At 41.5% G+C, this 21682-nt stretch overlaps 2 protein-coding genes across 2 annotated transcripts; one reads left to right on the forward strand and one right to left on the reverse strand.

The window, feature by feature from the left end:
• Positions 1 to 10787: 10787 nt before the first annotated feature.
• fshb (follicle stimulating hormone subunit beta) lies at positions 10788 to 12807 on the forward strand. The gene is made up of 2 exons (XM_045688977.2): positions 10788 to 11054; positions 12460 to 12807. The coding sequence occupies exons 1-2, from the start codon at positions 10869 to 10871 to the stop codon at positions 12685 to 12687; spliced, it is 414 nt and encodes a 137-aa protein (XP_045544933.1). The 5' UTR covers positions 10788 to 10868; the 3' UTR covers positions 12688 to 12807.
• Positions 12808 to 13595: 788 nt separating this feature from the next.
• On the reverse strand, positions 13596 to 15388 carry arl14ep (ARF like GTPase 14 effector protein). The gene is made up of 5 exons (XM_014126337.3): positions 15207 to 15388; positions 14893 to 15082; positions 14652 to 14795; positions 14439 to 14500; positions 13596 to 14157 (listed from the first exon to the last, which is right to left on the reverse strand). The coding sequence occupies exons 1-5, from the start codon at positions 15275 to 15277 to the stop codon at positions 13929 to 13931; spliced, it is 696 nt and encodes a 231-aa protein (XP_013981812.1). The 5' UTR covers positions 15278 to 15388; the 3' UTR covers positions 13596 to 13928.
• Between the last annotated feature and the right edge of the window lie 6294 nt (positions 15389 to 21682).

Consider the following 21682-nt stretch of genomic DNA (forward strand, 5'->3'; position numbering starts at 1 on the left):
CCAGCTACCACCAGACAAAGTTATCACACGAATGTTGTAAACGTAACTTAGTTGTAATATAAGATTTTAGTTTATAGAAGCTAGATAAACGTTCAACAACATGTAGGTTATACTGAACACTAAATAGATAATCAGCTAGCTAGCTAACAGTTGTGATGATGACTTACTTAGCTAGCTGCTAACGCTATTAGCTGTAACGTTTCTGTCCCAATCAACCAGCTAGCTGGAAAGCTAGTTCACTTGCTAGCTAGCATGCTGGTGCTCCGTTGTTGAAGTTCATAATGATCACAAGTAATTAGATCAAATGTTCCTCAAAACTCCTTGGAGTTGTTGATAAATCCTCTTGACCAGCTGACTTATTCCATTGGTTCCGCGGTGCTTGCATGGCCCCGTTGTTGAGTCTTCCTCCTCACAACGGGACCACAATCACACCTCCTACTCCATGCTTCACGGAAGGGAACCACACATGCAGAGATCATCCGTTCACCTACTCTGTATCTCACAAAGACACGGCGGTTGGAACCAAAAATCTCACATTTGGACTCATCAGACCAAAAGACAGATTTCCACCAGTCTAATGTCCGTTGCTCATGTTTCTTGGCCCAAGCAAGTCTCTTCTTATTATTGGTGTCCTTTAGTAGTGTTTTTTTTGCAGCAATTCGACCATGAAGGCCTGATTCACGCAGTCTCCTCTGAACAGTTGATGTTGAGATGTGTCTGTTACTTGAACTCTGTGAAGCATTTATTTGGGATGCAATTTCTGAAGCTTGTAACTCCAATGAACTTATCCTCAGCAGCAGAGGTATCTCTGGGTCTTCCTTTCCTGTGGCGGTCCTCATGGGAGCCAATTTCATCATAGCGCTTGATGGTTTTTGCGACTGCACTTGAAGACACATTCAAAGTTCTTGACATTTCCCGGGTTGACTGATCTTCATGTCTTAAAGTAATGAGGGACTGTCATTTTTCTTTGCTTATTTGAGCTGTTCTTGCCATAATAGGGACTTGGTCTTTTACCAAATCTTCTGTATGCCAACCCTACCTTGTCACAACACAACTGATTGGCTCAAATGCATTGAGGAAATAAATTCCACAAATGAACTTTTAAGAAGGCACACCAGTTAATTGAAATGCAATCCAGGTGACTACCTCATGAAGCTGCTTGAGAGAATGCCAAGAGTGTGCAAAGCTGTCATCAAGGCAAAGGGTGGCTACTTTGAAGAATCTAAAATATATTTTGATTTGTTTAACACTACATGATTCCATATGTGTTATTTCATAGTTTTGATGTCTTCACTATTATTAGAAAATAAGTAGAAAATAAGAAAAATAAAGAGAAACCCTGAAATGAGTTGGTGTGTCCAAACTTTTGACTGGTACTGTAAATGCATGTTTATTTTCTTTCTGCCAGGACTGATGGAATGTCCGCTACCATTTTTTTTTTACATGTTAATCAATGATTCTGTATCTCTTCCCTTTGAAAATGCTTTCTGAGGCAGATGCCTTGGGAGTTAATATAAAAGTACCCGGATCGGGTTGTTAAGGTAGCTCCCAAATTAAGTAAGGCCTGGCCATTTTATTTGCTTTTACCTGTTATTAATATTTGTTAGTGGTGTTAATACTGATTTATTGTGTGGGGTCTTTTTATTTTGGTTTTAGTGGGTTTTTCACAGGTTATTAAGGATGCACCTTAAGGGGCACACAAATGAAATGTTCGGAAGTATCTAATGGCCGAGTTTTGGTTGCACACATTCTCTTGATAAGAAATGTACTGAAAAACCCAATATAAACCTGGTACACAAAATCTTGGGAATGTTTGAAATATCTTTAAATAATGTCTGAGGTACAGGGAAAGAAAAGGGAAAGAGACAGTCCCTTAATACGGTTGACTGACCTCACACCTCTGTTATGACTTTCTGGTGAGGCCTGATCACCCTCACTGGAAGGACTAGAGACATTGGGTGACATTTAAATGGGCTATGTAAACACTAATACTTAGGAAGAAGTTTATAATGTATCAATAGTCCTATGTGTGATTCGGACCACAAGAAGGACAGAGAGAGAGCCCTGCCCCTGAATGAGGGACACCTGTCTCTAGTCTATTTTACTATTCCTTACCTTATGGGATACAATTAAGTTAAGATGGAGTTATCAATTGTTGGAATTCAAATTTTATTTGTTATTTTGATTTAACAGGCAGTGTTGTTGTTTTTTTGGGATGCATGAATCATGATGTGAGTCGTATCCAAAGGGGGAATTACCAGCCCCCTGGGGCCTTTTTGTAAATATGCAAATTGGTTTTCTTCATATGCCTGCCTGTAAAAGGAAAAAAGGTATGTTGGTAATGGTTGACAGTTACTCCAAATGGATTGACGTTTTCCCCACCTTGAGTGATATATGAAGAAGTGTATTGCTGTTGTTGTTTTGTTTTTGTCTTGTTTCAATACAAATCTCACCAGATTGGGTCTGCTGGATGGTTGGGATTTCTCCCTAAGGATTAGCCCTCTGACTTCCTGACCCTGTAACTCTGAGGTGAGATCGCCAAGATGATAGGGGCATATAAGCTAATTTGGGAGAAAAGAAAATTGTTTCAACTGTGTGTTGTTATTCTCTTTGACATTTGTCTTAGACATTTGTATTAAGAATATTGGTAGTAGTAATAATTTGTCATACAGTGAATCATTTGTCATTTGTCATACAGTGAATAGTTTGACGGGATTTCCTGAATCAGAAATGCCCCAAACGAAACTGTTGTTCTGGTCTGTCCTCTCTCGAGGTTATAGCGAAGGTGACCACAGATGGTATCTAGATTTATGGAAGGGATAATTTGACCAAGAACAGTGTAAACCTCACCCCCTCTAACTGGCTGAAGTAATGGCAACAATGGCGTTCACTATGGCAAGGTACGTCACCACTTCTACCATGAGACTTGAGTCCGAGCCAGCAACCTGTACACAGCATTCAGTCGAAGCTATCAACTGCCTTTTCTCTCTTGTCTTTTCTCTCAGGAGTGCGACATGAGTCCACATGGAGTGAGCATGGAGAGAGATCCCGTCCAAACGTCTCTCATGCTGCTGGTGTACTGGTAGGAAAATGGACAAGACATAATGGACTGTAAAGGAGGGTGGCGGCTCAGGTGAGAGATTCGTCTGCTTTGAAATCGGGACATTGTCAAGGGCCATCCACTTTGAACATGTGCCATTGGGAGGACGAATTAAAACACTATCTGAAGAAGAAAATGAAGTAACGGCAGAAGAATGAGTGCCGTGAAGGAAGGGGGTGGTCAACCGTCCCCATAATTGATTGAAGCTTGTCCAAAATTATTTATTTGGGGTATCAGGTTGATTAAGAACGCATTGAGATACCAATCTGTCATTACCACAAATGGGGGCCGTGATTAGAAAAGTTAATGATGAATATGGGATGAATATACTGTACGTCAATGTAAATGTACATTCTGCCAGTATCGGTGTGTGCTAAGTTGAGGGTCTTAAAATTTGAGTGAGAGAACCAACATGACGCACTAATGACTGTCATTCTAAATTTGGGTTGGATAATTTATCAATAGTTCTAATTATGATTCGGAAAGGCGAGGCTTCTAGAGACAGAGTAATGCCCCTAAAATGTGAGGAGAGCCACTAGATTGTAGCTTGGGCTAACCTTGCACCGATCTCATTCTTATCAAGGTTGGCGTGAAAGTGTCCTCTCATGTTCTCTCTCTTCCCTGTGAAAGTCAATATGGTTTCTAGGTCGTGTGGAACATGTGAGTGATCATTGTTCCAGATGAGGGATTGTTGGAAACTGACACATTTTGTAACTGGCTAATTGACTTGAGCAAGTTTTTAGTAGGTTTCTAACTATATAAGTGGAGCAATTCATGTGTTATGGGTTAGATGGAATCATTTATGTGCAAATGTATTTGTATTTGGCAAATGTATTTGGCAAAGTAGAAGGAGTCCTGAGCGAAAGGGACCAATGCCGGCAAGGAGTAGAGGCCCAGAAGTAGATAGTCATCGTGGAAGGAGAGCCCTGCTGGGCCCTGAGTTGGGTCTGGTTAAGTGGTGAACTTAACAAAAATACCCTAGACAAATTCTGGAGATCTCTAGAGACGTAGAGAGAATTGGTAATGCTAAAAGAATTTACTCTGCAAAACAGAGAGGCTCTTGACTATATTTTGGCAGATCAAGGCGGCACTTGTTCAATCATTGGCCCTGAACATACTTTTGTCCCAGATCACTCTTCTAATATGATTGATTTTGCCGAATACATTGTCACTGTTGCTAAGAATAATTCCCCACAACCAGAGTGGACGCCTGCAACTTGGTTGGAATCCCTGTTTGGAAGTTGGGGATCCCAAATTGCCAAAATTTAACATTCTGTGTACGTGTGTGTGTTTTTGATGAATTCACTCCCGTTAATAGAAGTATAACCTTTATTATGAGGACAGTATTACCATACTAATTAGACTGTATAACCCAGAATGAATGGTTTGAAATGAAGTGTCTAGTTTTGTGTTGATTTCCCTTACTTTAATAGAAGTATAGAACGTTTTGATAGAAGCTATAATCTAATGCTTACCTTAAAATGTAATAATAATTATCACAGATTCAGTGATAAGAGGAGGATGTGATGGAACATTTTATGTTTGTGCTTTTCTAATAATGAATTTCTGTGTTCTATTTTTGTGCTTTTCTAATAACCAATTTCTGTGTTCATGCAAGTGACTGATTGAACGAATCCTCACTATCAGTATCAGCAATTTGGCAGTATGCCCAGAATCTTGTTTGGAGAACGAAAGGATATCTCCGTTTCAAGGTCTCAGCTTGGAGAGAAGAAGCCTCGTGAGGTATTGGTCTGTCACATGCATGAACCAAACATTAAGGATGAATTAATTATGATCAGCTAAATCATGCAAATTGTCACGTTCGTCGTAGGAAGGAGACCAAAGCGCAGCGTGGGTATCGTTCCACATCTTTATTATATTGTGAAACTTAGCCAAACAAACAATAAACTATAAACAAACAACAAACTATAAACAAACAGTGACGACAGCGATGCAACATGCACTAACTCAAAATAATCTCCCACAAACACAGGTGGGAAAAACAACTACTTAAATATGATCCCCAATTAGAGACAACAATGACCAGCTGCCTCTAATTGGGAATCATACAAAAACCCCAACATAGAAAAAATAAATTCGAACACAACATAGAAAAAATAAACTAGATAAACCCCCCAGTCACGCCCTGACCTACTCTACCATAGAAAATAAGAGCACTCAATGGTCAGGACGTGACACAAATATAACTTGTCTGTGTGTCACTTCAGACCAGTACTTTATGCATCTAAGTTTGACTGTGACTTCTCCAGTTAAGTGTTAATAAACAAGGATCATTTAAGATTGACTTCGAGTGTACCTGTGTAGAATTTCCACAACAGTCGCTACAACATGATTGGACTCCACCAATGGCCAAATCAATTGTTTGGACATTATTTAGAAAGAAACACACCTGTCTATATAAGGTCCCATAGTTGACAGTGCATGTCAGAGCAGAAACTATACCTTGAAGTCCAAGGAACCTTCTGTACAAACCATGGCTGCTGCTCACAAAGTTACTGTTATTAGGCTGTGGTGTGTTTTCATGTTGAAACCTCCAGGACTGACTTTACTGAATGCAGCACAGCCTGGCCAGCTAGGGACATGGCTAACTTTCCCTACCATTGCTTCATTGGCAACATAAGCTCCATATCTCTTTGCACCAGTGCAAAGTGTACATTTTGGTAACAATTTATTTGACAATATGGTTAACAATATGGTTAACATATTGTTTAGTTATTGTCCATCAGCAGACCTACGGACACTAGCCACCACCCTTCTTAGTTTGGTCCATCCAGTGGTGTAAAGCACTTTAGTAAAAGTACTTTAAAGTACTACTTAAGTAGTTATTTGGGGTATCTGTACTTCACTCATTTATATTTTTGACAACTTTTACTTCACTACATTCCAAAATAAAATAATGTAAGTTTTACTACATACATTTTCCCTGACACCCAAAAGTACTCATTACATTTTGAATGCTTAGCAGGACAGGAAAATGGTCCACCTCACTGACTTATAAGGAGAACATCCCTGGTCATCCCTACTGCCTCTGATCTGGCGGACTCACTAAACACAAATGCTTTGTTTGTAAATTATGTCTGAGTGTTGGAGTGTGCCCCTCGCCCTGGCTATCCGTAAATTAAAAAAATAAGAAAATGCTTTGCTTAATGTAAGGGATGTGAAATGATTTATACTTTTACTTTTGATACTTAAGTATATTTTACCAATTTCATTTACTTTTGATACTGAAGTATATTTCAAACCAAATACTTCTAGACTTTTACTCAAGTAATATTTTGCTGGGTGACTTTAATTTTTACTTGAGTCATTTTATATTAAGGTGTCTTTACTTTTACTCAAGTATGACAATTGGGTACTTTTCCCCACCACTGGGTTTATCTTGTGTGAGCATGGTTGGTGAAGGTGTCAGAAATTATAAAATACTAGAGTCATTCACTAAGCATATTCCCCTAGCAAAGGATTAATAATTAACTGAAGAATGGCTTAGTCAGATTATTGCACTTTCTCATGAAAAATGACCTATGACAAATAAGATTCTTTAGAGATATGCCTCGAATTTACCCATTTTATGCATTGGGAACTTATAAAGAGAGCCAATGGTTCAGCAGGGAATGCAGTAATGATGATACACCACAGAATGGGATTGTCAACCAAGTGCTTTCATAGGCATTGGTCAAATAGACCAGAAGTGTTATTGTCAACCATTGGAGGCATTGGTCAATTACTGTATTTGTGACCGACAGAGTTTGAACCCGGGACTTCTACAAGTCTAGTCACACAACCATCTCTGTTACATATTAATGTATCCAAGGAATATCTATAGTGCGGACAACACTGTCCGAATCTTTGAAATGACACTGAAGATTTGGAGTACTGTGCTCGTTCTGAGAGGGGGCTGACAGGCACCTACAGTATGGAACATGCAGGCGTTATATGGGTTTTCCATGCGTTGGCAGTGTTACATGTTGGTTCTAGTGGGAGCACACACATTGCTGATCCATTTAAGCCATTCTGCCTTGTGTTTTGATACAGATAGTCTAAATACGTGAACTTGCTCCCCTTGTGTGGGTGTATTGCCCTTGAGTTACAGACCTGAGCCTATCCACGTACCAAAGGAGCTAAACCCCTATATTTACACTTAGACAGACAGGTAGGAAAAACCTCACTATTCCAAGGCAACAGAGCTTAAGAGATTTGAGTCCACCCCCATGCAAGGTTTAAGAAAGGTCCTTGTCGGATGAAAGCAATCAAAGATGGAGCAATACCCTTATGATAATATTTATAGGTGCAGAGAGGATAAAAGAGCTGGGGCAACCCTTCTTCATCACTAAATCAAAAGGGAGAACCCAACAGGTGAGCATGTTGGCTTTGCAGACTTTTGTGTACACTGCTGATTACATTGACTATCTCTGCCGGTAAATGTAATTCCTTAGTGTGTGTGTGTGTAGCCTAGTGTATATCTGAATGGCGTGCGTGTTTTCCCTGAATCTTTATGTTTGACAGTAATGTTTGTATTTGTCATGCTCAAAATAGATGATACAGCTTGTGGAGAGAGGAATAACTTGATCTGGAAGGGTTCAAAGACCGTATGCACTTAGAATAGTTTGAAAGCATTTTCATCACTTACTGAGATCTTTTCAACGTGACTAATCTGAATAGAAGAAAAATATGGGAAAACTACCATTGATAAATTGATATTGTAATGCTCATTTGAATTCGAATGGTTTTAAATTGCGTGAATGTTAAATTGTTACTATTGTTGAAAAGTTGAAAGCCTTTCATGAGATTGGATATTTAAACTAAGATTCTGATGTAATGTCATCTCTTAATTGTCTCCCCTTTTCACCTTGTAATTTACTTTGGTACCAGGGCTGTAGCTGTTTCTAATACAATAACATAATAATACAATAATATCAATACATTTTTCCTCATTTCAAAAGACTCAGTCTAGCACATTATTTTAGGGCGTTACAGATTATTTGATAAACTAATTGATGATTTAATCTGAACATTTAATGTAATCTAATTCAACATCATTTTGGTGATAAATTTGTCCTCCCTTCTTCCCTCCCTTGGATGCCTGCATTAAATTACATCAAATTAAGTTTTATAGACAATCTTATCTTGTCCATGGCAGAGTAACAATAGCCTTAAGCTCATTCCATTCATCCTGGCCACAAAGGTCTAAGAGGGCTATGTTGATGTAGAATAACATCTATTCTCTTTCTCAATGAGCGAAGTAGCTTCCAACGGCATACTATCTTTTTCCTCCCAAATCTACTATTGGTTTTGGCTCGTGACCAAATAAAAAATGACTCATCTGACCTTGTCTGTATTCTTTAGGTGATTTCAGTATATCTCAGATTTTGACGGCATTATCTCTGACAAACATCTTTAACAGATCCACAGCAATTTAAATATTTTTATTTTATTTTTTACATTTAACCTTTATTTAACTAGGCAAGTCAGTTAAGAACAAATTATTATTTACAATGGTGGCCGACGCTGGGCCAATTGTGCGCCGTTCCTATTGGACTCCAAATCACGGCCGGATGTGATACAGCTTAGATACGAACCAGGGACTGTAGTGATGCGTCTTGCACTGAGATGCAGTGCCTTAGACCACTGCGCCACTTGGGAGCAATGTCCTCTGAGTGGTTGTGAATCCCTGATTGAAATGGTAGATAAAATATCCATTGGGAGACCAAGAGGGAACGTTATGTGGTCTGAGAAAATCTCAGTATGGAAAACATCCATTATGGCCATAATCATATTCAGGTTGTAAATGAATAAATAAAATGTACCATATAATAGAAGTGATACAACAAGTGAGGTACTTTGTCTGGTGCTTTGGCAAATGTGGCACACATAACCCTATATGCCACCCTTCATATAGGATTACATTTCCTTAATGATTTGGGGTGGCCTTAGAAAGGGAGTATGAAGGCCTTATAAGATATACTTTGTTTAAAGTGTGACCTGACATGCTGACCAGACCGATCACGCATGTCTACGTGCTCCATTGCACGCATGTTAATTTTGTCCACCCACACCAGACGTAATCAGGACATGCAGGTTGAAATATCAGAACGAACTCTGACCCAACTATATTAATTTGGGGACATGTCGAAAAGCATTAAACATGTATGTCTATTTAGCTAGCTAGCTTGCTGTTGCTAGGTAATTTGTCCTGGGATATAAACATTGGGTTATTATTTTACCAGAAATGCACAAGGTCCTCTACTCTGACAATTAATCCACAGATAAAAGGGTAAACCAAGTTTGTTTCTAGTAATCTCTCCTCCTTCAGGCTTCTTCTTCTTCTTTGGACTTTATATGGCGGTTGGCAACCAACTTTAAGATGCATTACCACCACCAACTGGACTGGAGTGGACCTCAGTTCATCTTTCAATCACCCATGTGGGTATTTGCTCCTAAAAACCAAAAAGGAGATAGGAGAGTCGGGACTTGCAGCGCTTCAAGCGTCACAAATAGAACCAAGTTCTATTTTAGCGCCTGGCTACGCAGACGCGCCTGAACAGTGTGCGTGTGTGTGTGTGTGCAATGATTGAATAACATCGGTGTAAATTTATTTTGTAACGCTCGCACATGTGCTGAGAGCGGTGTGGTCATTATGTAACATGCCGACCAGAGCGCTAGCGCATGCACCATCGCAAGCATGTTGATTTTGTCCACCCACACCAGACGTGATCAGGACACGCAGGTTAAAATATCAAAACGAACTCTGAACCAACTATATTAATTTAGGGACAGGCTGAAAAGCATTAAGTATTTATGGCAATTTAGCTAGCTAGCTTGCTTTTGCTAGCTAATTTGTCTTGGGACTGGACTGTGGACCTCAGTTCATCTTTCAATCACCCACGTGGGTATATGCTCCTAAAAACCAAGGAGATGGCACATTGGTAACATGCTGACCACACCGCTCGCGTTACAAAATAAATGTACACATGCATGTTATTCAATCATTGTAGCCAGGCGCTAAAATAGAACTTGGTTCCATTTGTGATGCTTGATGCGCTGCAAGTCCTGCCTCTCCCATCTACTCATTGGTAATATGCTTACCACACCGCTCGCGTCGCATGCGCGGGCGTTACAAAATAAATGTACACATACATGATATTCAATCATTACACCCACACTGCTCGTGCACGTCTGCGTAGCCTGGCGCTAAAATAGAACTTGGTTCTATTCTGCTTGACCCGCTGCAAGTCGCGCCTCTCCCATCTCCTCATTGGTTTTTAGGACCATATACCCATGTGGGTGATTGAAAGATGAACTGAGGTCCACACTCCAGTCTAGTTGTTGGTGGTAATGCACCTTAAAGTTGGTTGCCAACCGCTTTATAAAGTTCAAAGAAGAAGAAGCCTGGAGGTGGAGACAATTAATCTGTGGAATAATTGTTAAGAGTGGAGGACCTAGTGCATTTCAGGTAAAATAACATCCCAATGTTTATATCCCAGGACTAATTAGATAGCAACAGCAAGCTAGCTAAATTGCCATACATTTTTGATGCTTTTCAACCTGTCTCCAAATTAATATAGTTGGTTCAGAGTTTGTTTTGATATTTCAACCTGCGTGTCCTGAACGCGTCTGGTGTTGGTGGACAAAATCAACATGCGCGTGACGGCAAACGCGGGCGCACGCGTGCGAGCGGTCTGATCAGCATGTCTCTTTCCCTGCTGTACAGCAGATTCCTGAAGGGACCTGATCTCCTTGTGGAAGCATTATGTACTGCACCCGCTTAAGGACGCTGCAGCTGGTCGTCATGGCAACGCTGTGGGTGACACCAGTGAGGGCGGGGACAGACTGCAGGTATGGCTGCCGACTAAACAACATGACCATCACCGTGGAGAGAGAGGACTGTCACGGAAGCATCACCATCACCACCTGCGCCGGCCTGTGCGAAACGACGGTAGCTAAATAGGGACAGACAGTACTATTTACGGTTGTGTGTTTATTAGGTACCAAACTGGACAAGACTGACTGAAACAGGGAGGGCCTACTTGGCCAATAGGACACACATTTTTATTTTCTGATGTACAAAGTCTGTTGAGTGCCCTAATGAACACACATTGAGTTATATATATTTTTGGTCTCAAGTGGCACAGTGGTCTAAGGCACTGCATCTCAGTGCCTGGTTCGAATCCAGGCTGTATCACATCCGGCCGTGATTGGGAGTCCCATAGGGCAGCGCACAATTGGCTCAGCGTCGTCCGGGTTTGGCCGGGGTAGGCCGTCATTGTAAATAAGAACTTGTTCTTAACTGACTTGCCTAGTTTAAATAAAGGTTAAATAAATAACAAAATATATATATTCTGTTGTATGTGAGCTGTTGTGTAATATATTGTAGTGCAGCCATGCTACAGTTTCTGCTGTTTAATTTAATTGACTAGGACTATGTGCTAAATCATTAATTCTACTATTTGACGTTGCACCAGGTTGCATCAGCAGGCCTTTAATATATACTGAACAAAAATATAAACACAAAATGCAACAATTTCTAAGGAAATCAGTCAATTGAAATAAATTCAATAGGACCTAATCTATGGATTTCACATGCCTGGGCAGGGCTTAGGCCCATTCACTGAGGAGCAAGGCCCAGCCAATCAGAATTAGTTTTTCCCCACAAAAGGGCCCCCCCAGACGATCCCGCAGGTGAAGAAGTCGGATGTGGAAGTCCTGGGCTGGCGTGGTTACACATGGTCTATGTTTGTGAGGCCGGTTGGACGTACTCTAAAATGACGTTGGAGGCAGTTTATGGTAGAGAAATGAATATTCAGTTATCTGGCAACATTCCTCCTGTCAGCATGACAATTGCATTCTCCTTCAAAACTTATGACATCTGTGGCATTGTGTTGTGTGACAAAACTGCACATTTTAAATTGGCCTTTTATTGTCCCCAGCACAAGGTGCACCTGTGTAATGATCATTCTGTTTAATCAGTTTCTTGACATGCCACACCTTTCAGGTGGATGGATTATCTTGGCAAAGGAGAAATGCTTATGCTTTTTGTGCATATGGAACATTTCTTGGATTTTTTTATTTCAGCTCATGAAACATGGGACCAACACTTTACATGTAGCATTTATATTTTTGTTTTGTGTAGATCACAATGGCAGCAGAAGAGTAACACTATGAATTATGCAATAATTTAAAAATATGGTTTCCATTAGCCGAATCCCAGATCGGTTTGAGTTGTCTTGCCAAGCCATATGGTTATTGTCATGCCATGAGTTGACTATACATTACAACAGATCTGGGACCAGGCCAGTGTTCAGATGATTTCAACTTACCGGTATGAATGCTGTTGTTGGCAGGATCTGAACTATCAGAGCACATGGCTGCCGCGCTCCCAGGGGGCGTGTAACTTCAAGGACTGGTCCTACGAGAAGGTCTACCTGGAAGGCTGTCCATCCGGGGTTGACCCCTTCTTCATACCCGTTGCCAAGAGCTGCGATTGCATCAAATGCAAGACGGACAACACCGACTGTGATCGCATAAGCATGGCAACACCCAGCTGCTTAGGAAGCCCACTAGAAATGTAATACTGTAGAGTTAGGCTGTTGCAGCAGCCACAGTTTATGTTAAGCAACGGTTTGACTATTCTATGGTACTGTTTCCATTGTTGATGTGCTATCACAATAAAACACTACGGAAGTCTAAAAGTATTTGCTTTTAAAATATACTTAAGTATCAAAAGTAAATGTATAAATAATTAAACAAACCAGACTGCACCCACTTTTTTTATTTACAGATAGCCAGGGTCCAACAAGATATAATTTACAAACGAAGCATGTCCTTAGTGAGTCCACCAGATCAGAGGCAGAAGGGATGTTCTCTTGATAAGTGTGTGAATTAGACCAGGGATGTTCTCTTCATAAGTGTGTGTGAATTAGACCATTTTCCTATCTTGTTAAGCATTAAAAATGTAACAAGTACTTTTGGGTGTCAGGGAAAATGTATGGAGTAAAAAGTAGTCAAAAATATTTTTTAAAAGTACAGATAACCAAAGAAACTACTTAAGTAGTACTTTAAACAACTGTGACTATAGGACATTTATCATTACCCAAAAATAGACCTAATAGGTCACAGAAGATAATTGTGAAATTGCACAGAACACCCAGTAATGGAGATTATCTGTGGTAAAGCAGAACACTTGTTTTGACCGCTTAACACCTCGTGGACATTTCTAGGAAACTGTTGCAAAACCACACACACGATACTGAAGAAGTCACCAGTCATCACCGATAATTATTATAAACTTTTTGTAGGGCTCACCACAAGGGTTGGAATCTGGACACACATATTTTTTATATGAATTAAGACCAATGTAATTGACAGCTGTGGGCACAAAAAAAAAAGATGTAATCACTAATCAAAACAAGTGGAGAATTGCAAAAACCATGAGGAAAGGCAGAAAATGAAACATGGAAAATTCTTCAGGCATTCATACTTTCTAAAAAAGGTGGAAACAAATCTCCGTCATATACCTCTTTTTCCTTGCATGAGTTCTCGTAGCGAGGTACCGGCGTAGTGCATGCGCACACACTTTCTTGAATTGATCCTCTCGGTACAGGAACTAAACTACATATGCAATGTTTAGAACACTTGGTTGAAACCATTGTGGGAGTATTATTTCATTTACTCTTGATAACTTCATTTGATTATGTATCTTTTGGCAACTTCAGACCATTTCTTATTCTGTCCCTTCTCTCTCTCTACAGAAAACAAAAATAAGAAAAATAATTGACAACAGTCATAGTTCAAGGCCTAAGGGTGGGGGAGACTAGCCAGCGTACTTGTTGCGGATGATCTCTCCCCCCTCCACCTCAACCTGCTCGTAGAGCCACTTGCGGTCACAGCGGCACTCCACACCACACCTGCGGGAACCACACTCGGGGCAGGGGTAGAAGCAGCCCATGCAGTCCGCGTCCAGGCAGTCACACATGTCCTTGCCGCAGGAGAGCAGGCGGCCTTTGTTGTCATACACTTTGCTCTTCGCCCCAATAGTCTGTCTGCAAATACACAAAAACAACGGGAACGTCTGACCTGCTGCCTGTACGTGACTATCATCTGCGTCTTGCTTACTTGGTTGTGCATCATTTACGGAATGACACTGCTTTCTGCTGGTTTACCTTCTCCCAGATACACATTTTTACTGACTAGTCTCTCCAGTAAAAAAGGCAACCATTTGAAATGCAATAATGAAAACAAGCATATGTTGCAGCCTTCGAGGAAGGTAGCAGAGCAGTGCACCCATGCAGTGATGGATTCTGAAACACGTTTCCACTCTTACCTGTCAGTGTTGGAGGAGATTCCTCCTCGTCCTCCACCTCGTTTTTTGCCATCACCTCTTCCCTGACAAAAAAAAGATATAACTTTGAGTGAATGTTGATAGATGAAACAGGGCAAGTATGCGCTTGTGCACGTGAAAACAAAAGGCTCTGAAAAACAGCACTTAACTGTGCAAAAAGATTTACACTAACATTCATTTAGAGGGGTGACACACCTTGCCAGTATCCCGGGTACTATGTCGTTTCTCCTTGACCTTGCTCTTCTCCAGCGTCTTAGCCCTCTCCCGGTCTGTCGGTGCCCCGAAGCGGTTAGCCGCATTTGTGTCCTTGGTCATCATACCCCTTTTTCGTAATTCAGGCTGCAATGTTTTTAACATACATCTTGTAGTCTAGCTGAATAAAAACAAAACGACAGTAGGCTAAACTAGGTTGAGCAACTATGAAACCATACATTACCTTCGATGAATCGGCACCGAAAATGGTGGGCACGGCATCTTCCCTAAGAAACTGTTTGCCATTGTAGTCTCGGAAACAATCTGGGTTAAAATGTTCTGAGCAGAGACAAGTGTTAGGTGTAGGGATGAAGTTTTTCATCCCCAAACTTTGTACCCATTGGTTGGCAAGCTGAGGCTTACTGATGGGGAACCTGAGAAGAATAGGACAAGAAACACTGCTTAACACGCACCAAATGTAGCTAGCTTGCCAACTCAATAGCGGCTAGCTGACAACAACATTTGAAGAACGTTAGCTTGTAGTCCTTTACTCCTTACCTGTAAAATCTTATTTCTGACCCCTTGATAAACTTGTTGGAGCAGCCGTTTACTGCACAGGTGACAGGCATGATGAACTTCGTGCTTGTATGGTCTGACGTCAATTTATTTAGTAGCAATATAAACTATCCGAAGCACCGCTTCCAGTCCAACGCCTGTGTTGTTTCTTCTTCTTCTTCTATGATAAAATTGCGGTCTGCAAACCAACGTTAAAGGTGCATGCCGCCACCTACTGTGCTGGAGTGTGTCGTAAATCACGGTTTACAAGATCAGCTCCAAATTTCTAAATCCTCTTACCTAACTCAGTACTTCTGAGAAAATAAAAAATGGGCCCTACTAACTTCCAATACACCCTCCCACATCACCAAAATCCCTTCCAAACCCCGCCATTCTCAATGACTCTACACTTCCATCTTTCCATCTCTGTTCCTCTGCATACACATCACAGACAAACTGAAATGGTCCACCCACACAGTGTGGTGAAGAAGACGCAACAGTGCCTCTTCAACCTCAGGAGGCTGAAGAAATTTGTCTTGTCACCTAAAACCTCAAACTTTTACAGATGCACAATTGAAAGCATCCTGTCGGGCTGTATCACTGCCTGGTACGGCAACTGCACCGTCCACAACCGCAAGGCTCTCCAAAGGGTGGTGCGGTCTGCAGAACGCATCACCGGGGGCAAACTACCTGCCCTCCAGGACACCTACAGCACCCGATGTCACAGGAAGGACAAAAAGATCACCAAGGACAACAACCACCCGAGCCACTGCCTGTTCACCCCGCTTCCATCCAGAAGGCGAGATCAGTACAGGTGCATCAAAGCTAGGACCGAGAGACTGAAAAACAGCTTCTATCTCAAGGCCATCAGACTGTTAAACAGACATCACTAACACAGAGGCTGCTGCCTGCATACAGACTTGAAATCATTGGCCACTTAAATAAATGGATCACTAGTCACTTTTATAATGCCACTTTAATAATGTTTACATATCTGCATTACTCATCTCTTATGTATATAATACCATCTATTGCATTTTACCTATGCCGCTCTGCCATTGCTCATCGATATATTTATATGTATATATTCGTATTCCATTACTTAGATTTGTGTGTATTAGGTAGTTGTGGAATTGTTAGATTACATGTTAGATATTTTTGCACTGTCGGAACTAGAAGCACAAGCATTTCACTACACTCGCAATAACATCTGCTAACCATGTGTATGTGACCAATAAAATTAGATTTGATTTTAACATACAACAATATTACAACACATGCGCCACCGTTTCATTGAACATACACTCCAGACACAAACCATTCACATGCTTGCCAACCAGCTGTAATGACGAGTTCAATGTACAATGTCCTAGGCACAATGAAGAAAATACCACCTCTTCCTTCCTAGTCTGACCTATGAATCTTGGTCCACCGACCTTTCTTTTGAGGACATATACTGTAAATGCCGGCCCTTTGGCTCAGAGTCCCATCTCCTCTGCCACACATCTATCAAAATGGCTCTGATCTTACATTTCACCTCACCTCTAACCAGTGGAACATTAATATCAATTATATCTTGTTATATCAATATATATATATATATATATATATATATATATCTTGTAATATCAATTATATCTTGTTTAAAGCTCTTTTGGCTAACCGGTCTACAATTTAATTCCATTCCACACCCGAATGGGCTGGGACCCAGCAGAATCTCACATCTACATCCAGCCTCTCAATTCTGCATTATAACGTTAATACCTCCAATAGTTTGTCACTCCTATTAGATTTTCCAGATGATAAACTATTCAATACACAAAGGGAATCTGAGCCCACTATAATTCTGACAGGTTGTATGTCCTCCACCCACTGGAGGGCAACTACTATCGCCAACAATTCAACTGAGTATACTGACAGTTCTCTGTTAGTCTTCTACATATCTGCACATCAAATTCAGGAAGGTAAACACCTGCTCCTGTGCAACTCACTATTTGGGTCATTGGATCCATCTGTGAAAAGCAGTAAAAATGCATAAAAACTTTTACCAATGTAATTGTCAACCAGTTTCACTATATGACTGACTTCTGACCAATCTTTCCCTTTCTCAACCAAGGTTAGATCAACAACAGGATCTGGGAGTAACCATGGAGGAACATTCCCTATCACCACAGAAGGTCCAACCTCAAACCACTCTCATCAGCAAGCTTTCCAACTGTCCAACCAAAACCACTGCCTTGTCTACTAGTATATTCCCAACAGTCATCTAGAACAGTAGCAGTTGGATGGTAAACCTCACAGCCTAACCCAATAAGCTAATAACCATTTTTTCCCACTGTATATCCAAAGGAACCTCACCTCCCTCCACTAGTAAGGCACATACAGATGTTGATTTAAATGTACCATTACATATCCTTAAAGCTATATATAACACTATATACTGGATTCTGTCCAGCCTCTGAAGCCAAGTCGTCGCCACTGTTCCATAAACTATACACCAGTAATCAATTGTCGTCCTGATCAGAGCTCTATAAATATCCATCAACGATTGTCGGTCAGCACCCCATTCATAACCAGAGACCGAACGCATAAGATTCACCACCTTCTAACACTTTGTTTGAACATTTATGACATGCTCTTTCCATGTAAACTCAGCAAAAAAAGAAATGTCCTCTCACTGTCAACTGCGATTATTTTCAGCAAACTTAACATGTGTAAATATTTGTATGAACATAACAAGATTCAACAACTGAGACATAAACTGAACAAGTTCCACACACATGTGACTGACATAAATGGAATAATGTGTCCCTGAACAAAGGGGGGGTCAAAATCAAAAGTAACAGTCAGTATCTGGTGTGGCCACCAGCTGCATTAAGTACTGCAGTGCATCTCCTCCTCGTGGACTGCACCAGATTTGCCAGTCCTTGCTGTGAGATGTTAACCCACTCTTCCACCAAGGCACCTGAAAGTTCCCAGACATTTCTGGGGGGAATGGCCCTAGCCGTCACCCTCCGATCGAACAGGTCCCAGACGTGCTCAATGGGATTGAGATCCGGGCTCTTCACTGGCCATGGCAGAACACTGGCATTCCTGTCTTGCAGGAAATCACGCACAGAATGAGCAGTATGGCTGGTGGCATTGTTATGCTGGAGGGTCATGTCAGGATGAGCCTGCAGGAAGGGTACCACATGAGGGAGGAGAATGTCTTCCCTGTAACGCACAGCGTTGAGATTGCCTGCAATGACAACAAGCTCAGTCCGATGATGCTGTGACACACCGCCCCAGACCATGACGGACCCTCCACCTCAAAATCGATCCCGCTCCAGAGTACAGGCCTCGGTGTAACGCTCATTCCTTCCGACGATAAACGCGAATCTGACCATCACCCCTGGTGAGACAAAACCACTTTTTGCCAGTCCTGTCTGGTCCAGCGACGGTGGGTTTGTGCCCATAGCCGACGTTGTTGCCGGTGATGTCTGGTGAGGACCTGCCTTACAACAGGCCTACAAGCTCTCAGTCCAGCCTCTCTCAGCCTATTGCGGACAGTCTGAGCACTGATGGAGGGATTGTGCATTCCTGGTGTAACTCGGGCAGTTGTTGTTGCCATCCTGTACCTGTCCCACAGGTGTGATGTTTGGATGTACCGATCCTGTGCAGGTGTTGATACACGTGGTCTGCCACTGCTAGGATGATCAGCTGTCCGTCCTGTCTCCCTGTAGCGCTGTCTTAGGCGTCTCACAGTACGGACATTGCAATTTATTGCCCTGGCCACATCTGCAGTCCTCATGCATCCTTGCAGCATGCCTAAGGCACGTTCACGCAGATGAGTAGGGACCCTGGGCATCTTTCTTTTGGTGTTTTTCAGAGTCAGTAGAAAAGCCTCTTTAGTGTCCTAAGTTTTCATAACTGTGACCTTAATTGCCTACCATCTGTAAGCTGTTAGTGTCTTAACGGTGAAACAGTGTTTCAACCCTTTACAATGAAGATCTGAGAAGTTATTTGGATTTTTACAAATTATCTTTGAAAGACAAGGTCCTTTTTTTGACTTTATATTGCTCATTGAACCATAGACCCAAATATTTGTACTTAAAATCTCTCCCCATAGGCTGTCCATACAGAAACAACGGTATATTATCAGCAACTTTCTTCTTTGAGAAGAACATACAGCAAGACTTCGCCACTGACAATTTAAAACTCTTAATCGACCATCTTTCAACATCCATTATGGCTTGTTGAATAGAAGTTCACATGAGAGATATTCCTTCTCCTCTTCCAAATAGCGCCATCCTCAGCATATAGGGAAGCCCCAATACCCCTACCTACATTTGAAAACACATCGTTAATCATAATGTTTAACAAAATAGGACTGATAGCACTGCCTTGAGGAATACCGTTGTCAATTCCATAGGCATCAGATATATTGGATCCTATTTTAACGCAAAGAGCAATTAAATAAGGCCAAAACACAGTTATATAGTCTCCCACCAAAACCAATTATTTCTATATTAATCAGTGGGGCTCCCGAGTGGCGCGGCAGTCTAAGGCACTGCATCTCAGTGCTAGAGGCGTAACTACAGACCCTGGTTTGATTTCAGGCTGTATCACAACCGGCTGTGATTGGGAGTCCCATAGGGCTTGTTCTTAACTGACTTGTCTAGTAAAATAAAATGCAAAGAGCGATTAAATAAGGCCAAAACTCAGTTATATAGTGTCGTGGATATTGTGTTACAGAGACACTCAAAGTCAATCTTATATGAATCATTGTTTATTGTCAGCGAGCTGGAGAGGTTCCAACCAACTCAATGCACCATAGTACACATCAATCAGGAGCTCTTCCTGGGCTGACCCAGCAGTTGTCTTATATGTTGGCTATACACAGACAAGTTATATTTGCATGATTTAGCATAACTAATGAATCATTACCGTTTTGTTTCATTCATGTAACCGACCAATACTGTTTCATAACATGGGACAGACCAATACCTCATGAGGCTTCTCCTCTCTAAGCTGAGACTTTGAAACTGAGATATCTTTAGTTTATTCTCAAAACAACGTCTTTTGTTTTCAAAACACGGTCTGGGCGTACTGCCAAATTGCAGCCCCTGATAGGGGTGATTTGTACAGTCAGCCACTTGCATAAACACAGAAATTGGTTATTAGAACAGCATATGAATAGAACACAGAAATGTGTTATAAAGAAAAGCACAAACATTAAAATTCCCATTACAATAGTCTCCCACCAATACCAAGTCTTTATCTTAATCAGTGGGGCCCCCCCATTGGCGCAGCAGTCTAAGGCACTGCATCTCAGTGCTAGAGGCGTCACTACAGACCCTGGTTTGATTCTGGCAGGTAGCCTAGTGGTTAGTGTTTGGCCAGTAACCAAAAGGTTGCTCGATCAAATCCCTGAGCTGACAAGGTAAGGTAAAAATCTGTTGTTCTGCCCCTGAACAAGGCACTGTTCCTAGGCCGTCATTGTAAATAAGAATTTGTTCTTAACTGACTTGCCTAGTTAAATCAAATAAAGTAGGCCTGCTCTCCACATGGTGTCATTTGCCTTTTCAATGCCAAAACAGACAGTAGCCATTCATTCTTTCATAACCAGTTTTTTCAATTTCATTGCTCACCTTTACTAATGCATCCAAAGTAGATTTACCTTTACGGAATCCACTTTTACATTAACTCAATAAACCTCTATGTTCCAGGAAACATGACAATCTGTAGACTATCCCCTTTTCCATCAGTTTACACAAGTTAGAGGTCAGCGCTATTGGTCTATAACTACCAGCACATGAAGGGTTCTTACAAAAGGTCATATTACTGCACGCTTCCAACCAGAAGGTATAACCACCTCACATGAAATCATTCCAGAATGTGTATGACCTTATCAGGTAGATGCTTAAACATTACGTCTTCAAGAGAGCGAGAGTTGCACCCCTTCTGAAAAAACCTACACTCGATCCCTCCGATGTCAACAACTACAGACCAGTATCCCTTCTTTCTTTTCTCTCCAAAACTCTTGAACGTGCCGTCCTTGGCCAGCTCTCCTGCTATCTCTCTCAGAATGACCTTCTTGATCCTAATCAGTCAGGTTTCAAGACTGGGCATTCAACTGAGACTGCTCTTCTCTGTGTCACGGAGGCTCTCCGCACTGCTAAAGCTAACTCTCTCTCCTCTGCTCTCATCCTTCTAGACCTATCTACTGCCTTTGATACTGTGAACCATCAGATCCTCCTCTCCACCCTCTCCGAGTTGGGCATCTCCGGCGCGGCCCACGCTTGGATTGCATCCTACCTGACAGGTCGCTCCTACCAGGTGGCGTGGCGAGAATCTGTCTCCGCACCATGCGCTCTCACCACTGGTGTCCCCCAGGGCTCTGTTCTAGGCCCTCTCCTATTCTCGCTATACACCAAGTCACTTGGCTCTGTCATATCCTCACATGGTCTCTCCTATCATTGCTATGCAGACGACACACA

This window comes from Salmo salar, chromosome 11 (genome assembly GCF_965601325.2).
Source record: "Salmo salar chromosome 11, fSalSal1, whole genome shotgun sequence".
In the NCBI taxonomy this organism is placed as follows: domain Eukaryota; kingdom Metazoa; phylum Chordata; class Actinopteri; order Salmoniformes; family Salmonidae; genus Salmo; species Salmo salar.

Bases quoted from the DNA above. Each gene is read 5' to 3' on its own strand.
- fshb (XM_045688977.2), top strand. From the start codon at position 10,869: ATGTACTGCACCCGCTTAAGGACGCTGCAGCTGGTCGTCATGGCAACG. The intron at 11,055-12,459 runs GTAGCTAAATAG...TGTTGTTGGCAG, and splicing joins CCGGCCTGTGCGAAACGACG to GATCTGAACTATCAGAGCAC.
- arl14ep (XM_014126337.3), bottom strand. From the start codon at position 15,277: ATGCCTGTCACCTGTGCAGTAAACGGCTGCTCCAACAAGTTTATCAAG. The intron at 15,083-15,206 runs GTAAGGAGTAAA...TATTCTTCTCAG, and splicing joins TCAGAAATAAGATTTTACAG to GTTCCCCATCAGTAAGCCTC. The intron at 14,158-14,438 runs GTAAGAGTGGAA...GTGTATTTGCAG, and splicing joins ATCTCCTCCAACACTGACAG to ACAGACTATTGGGGCGAAGA.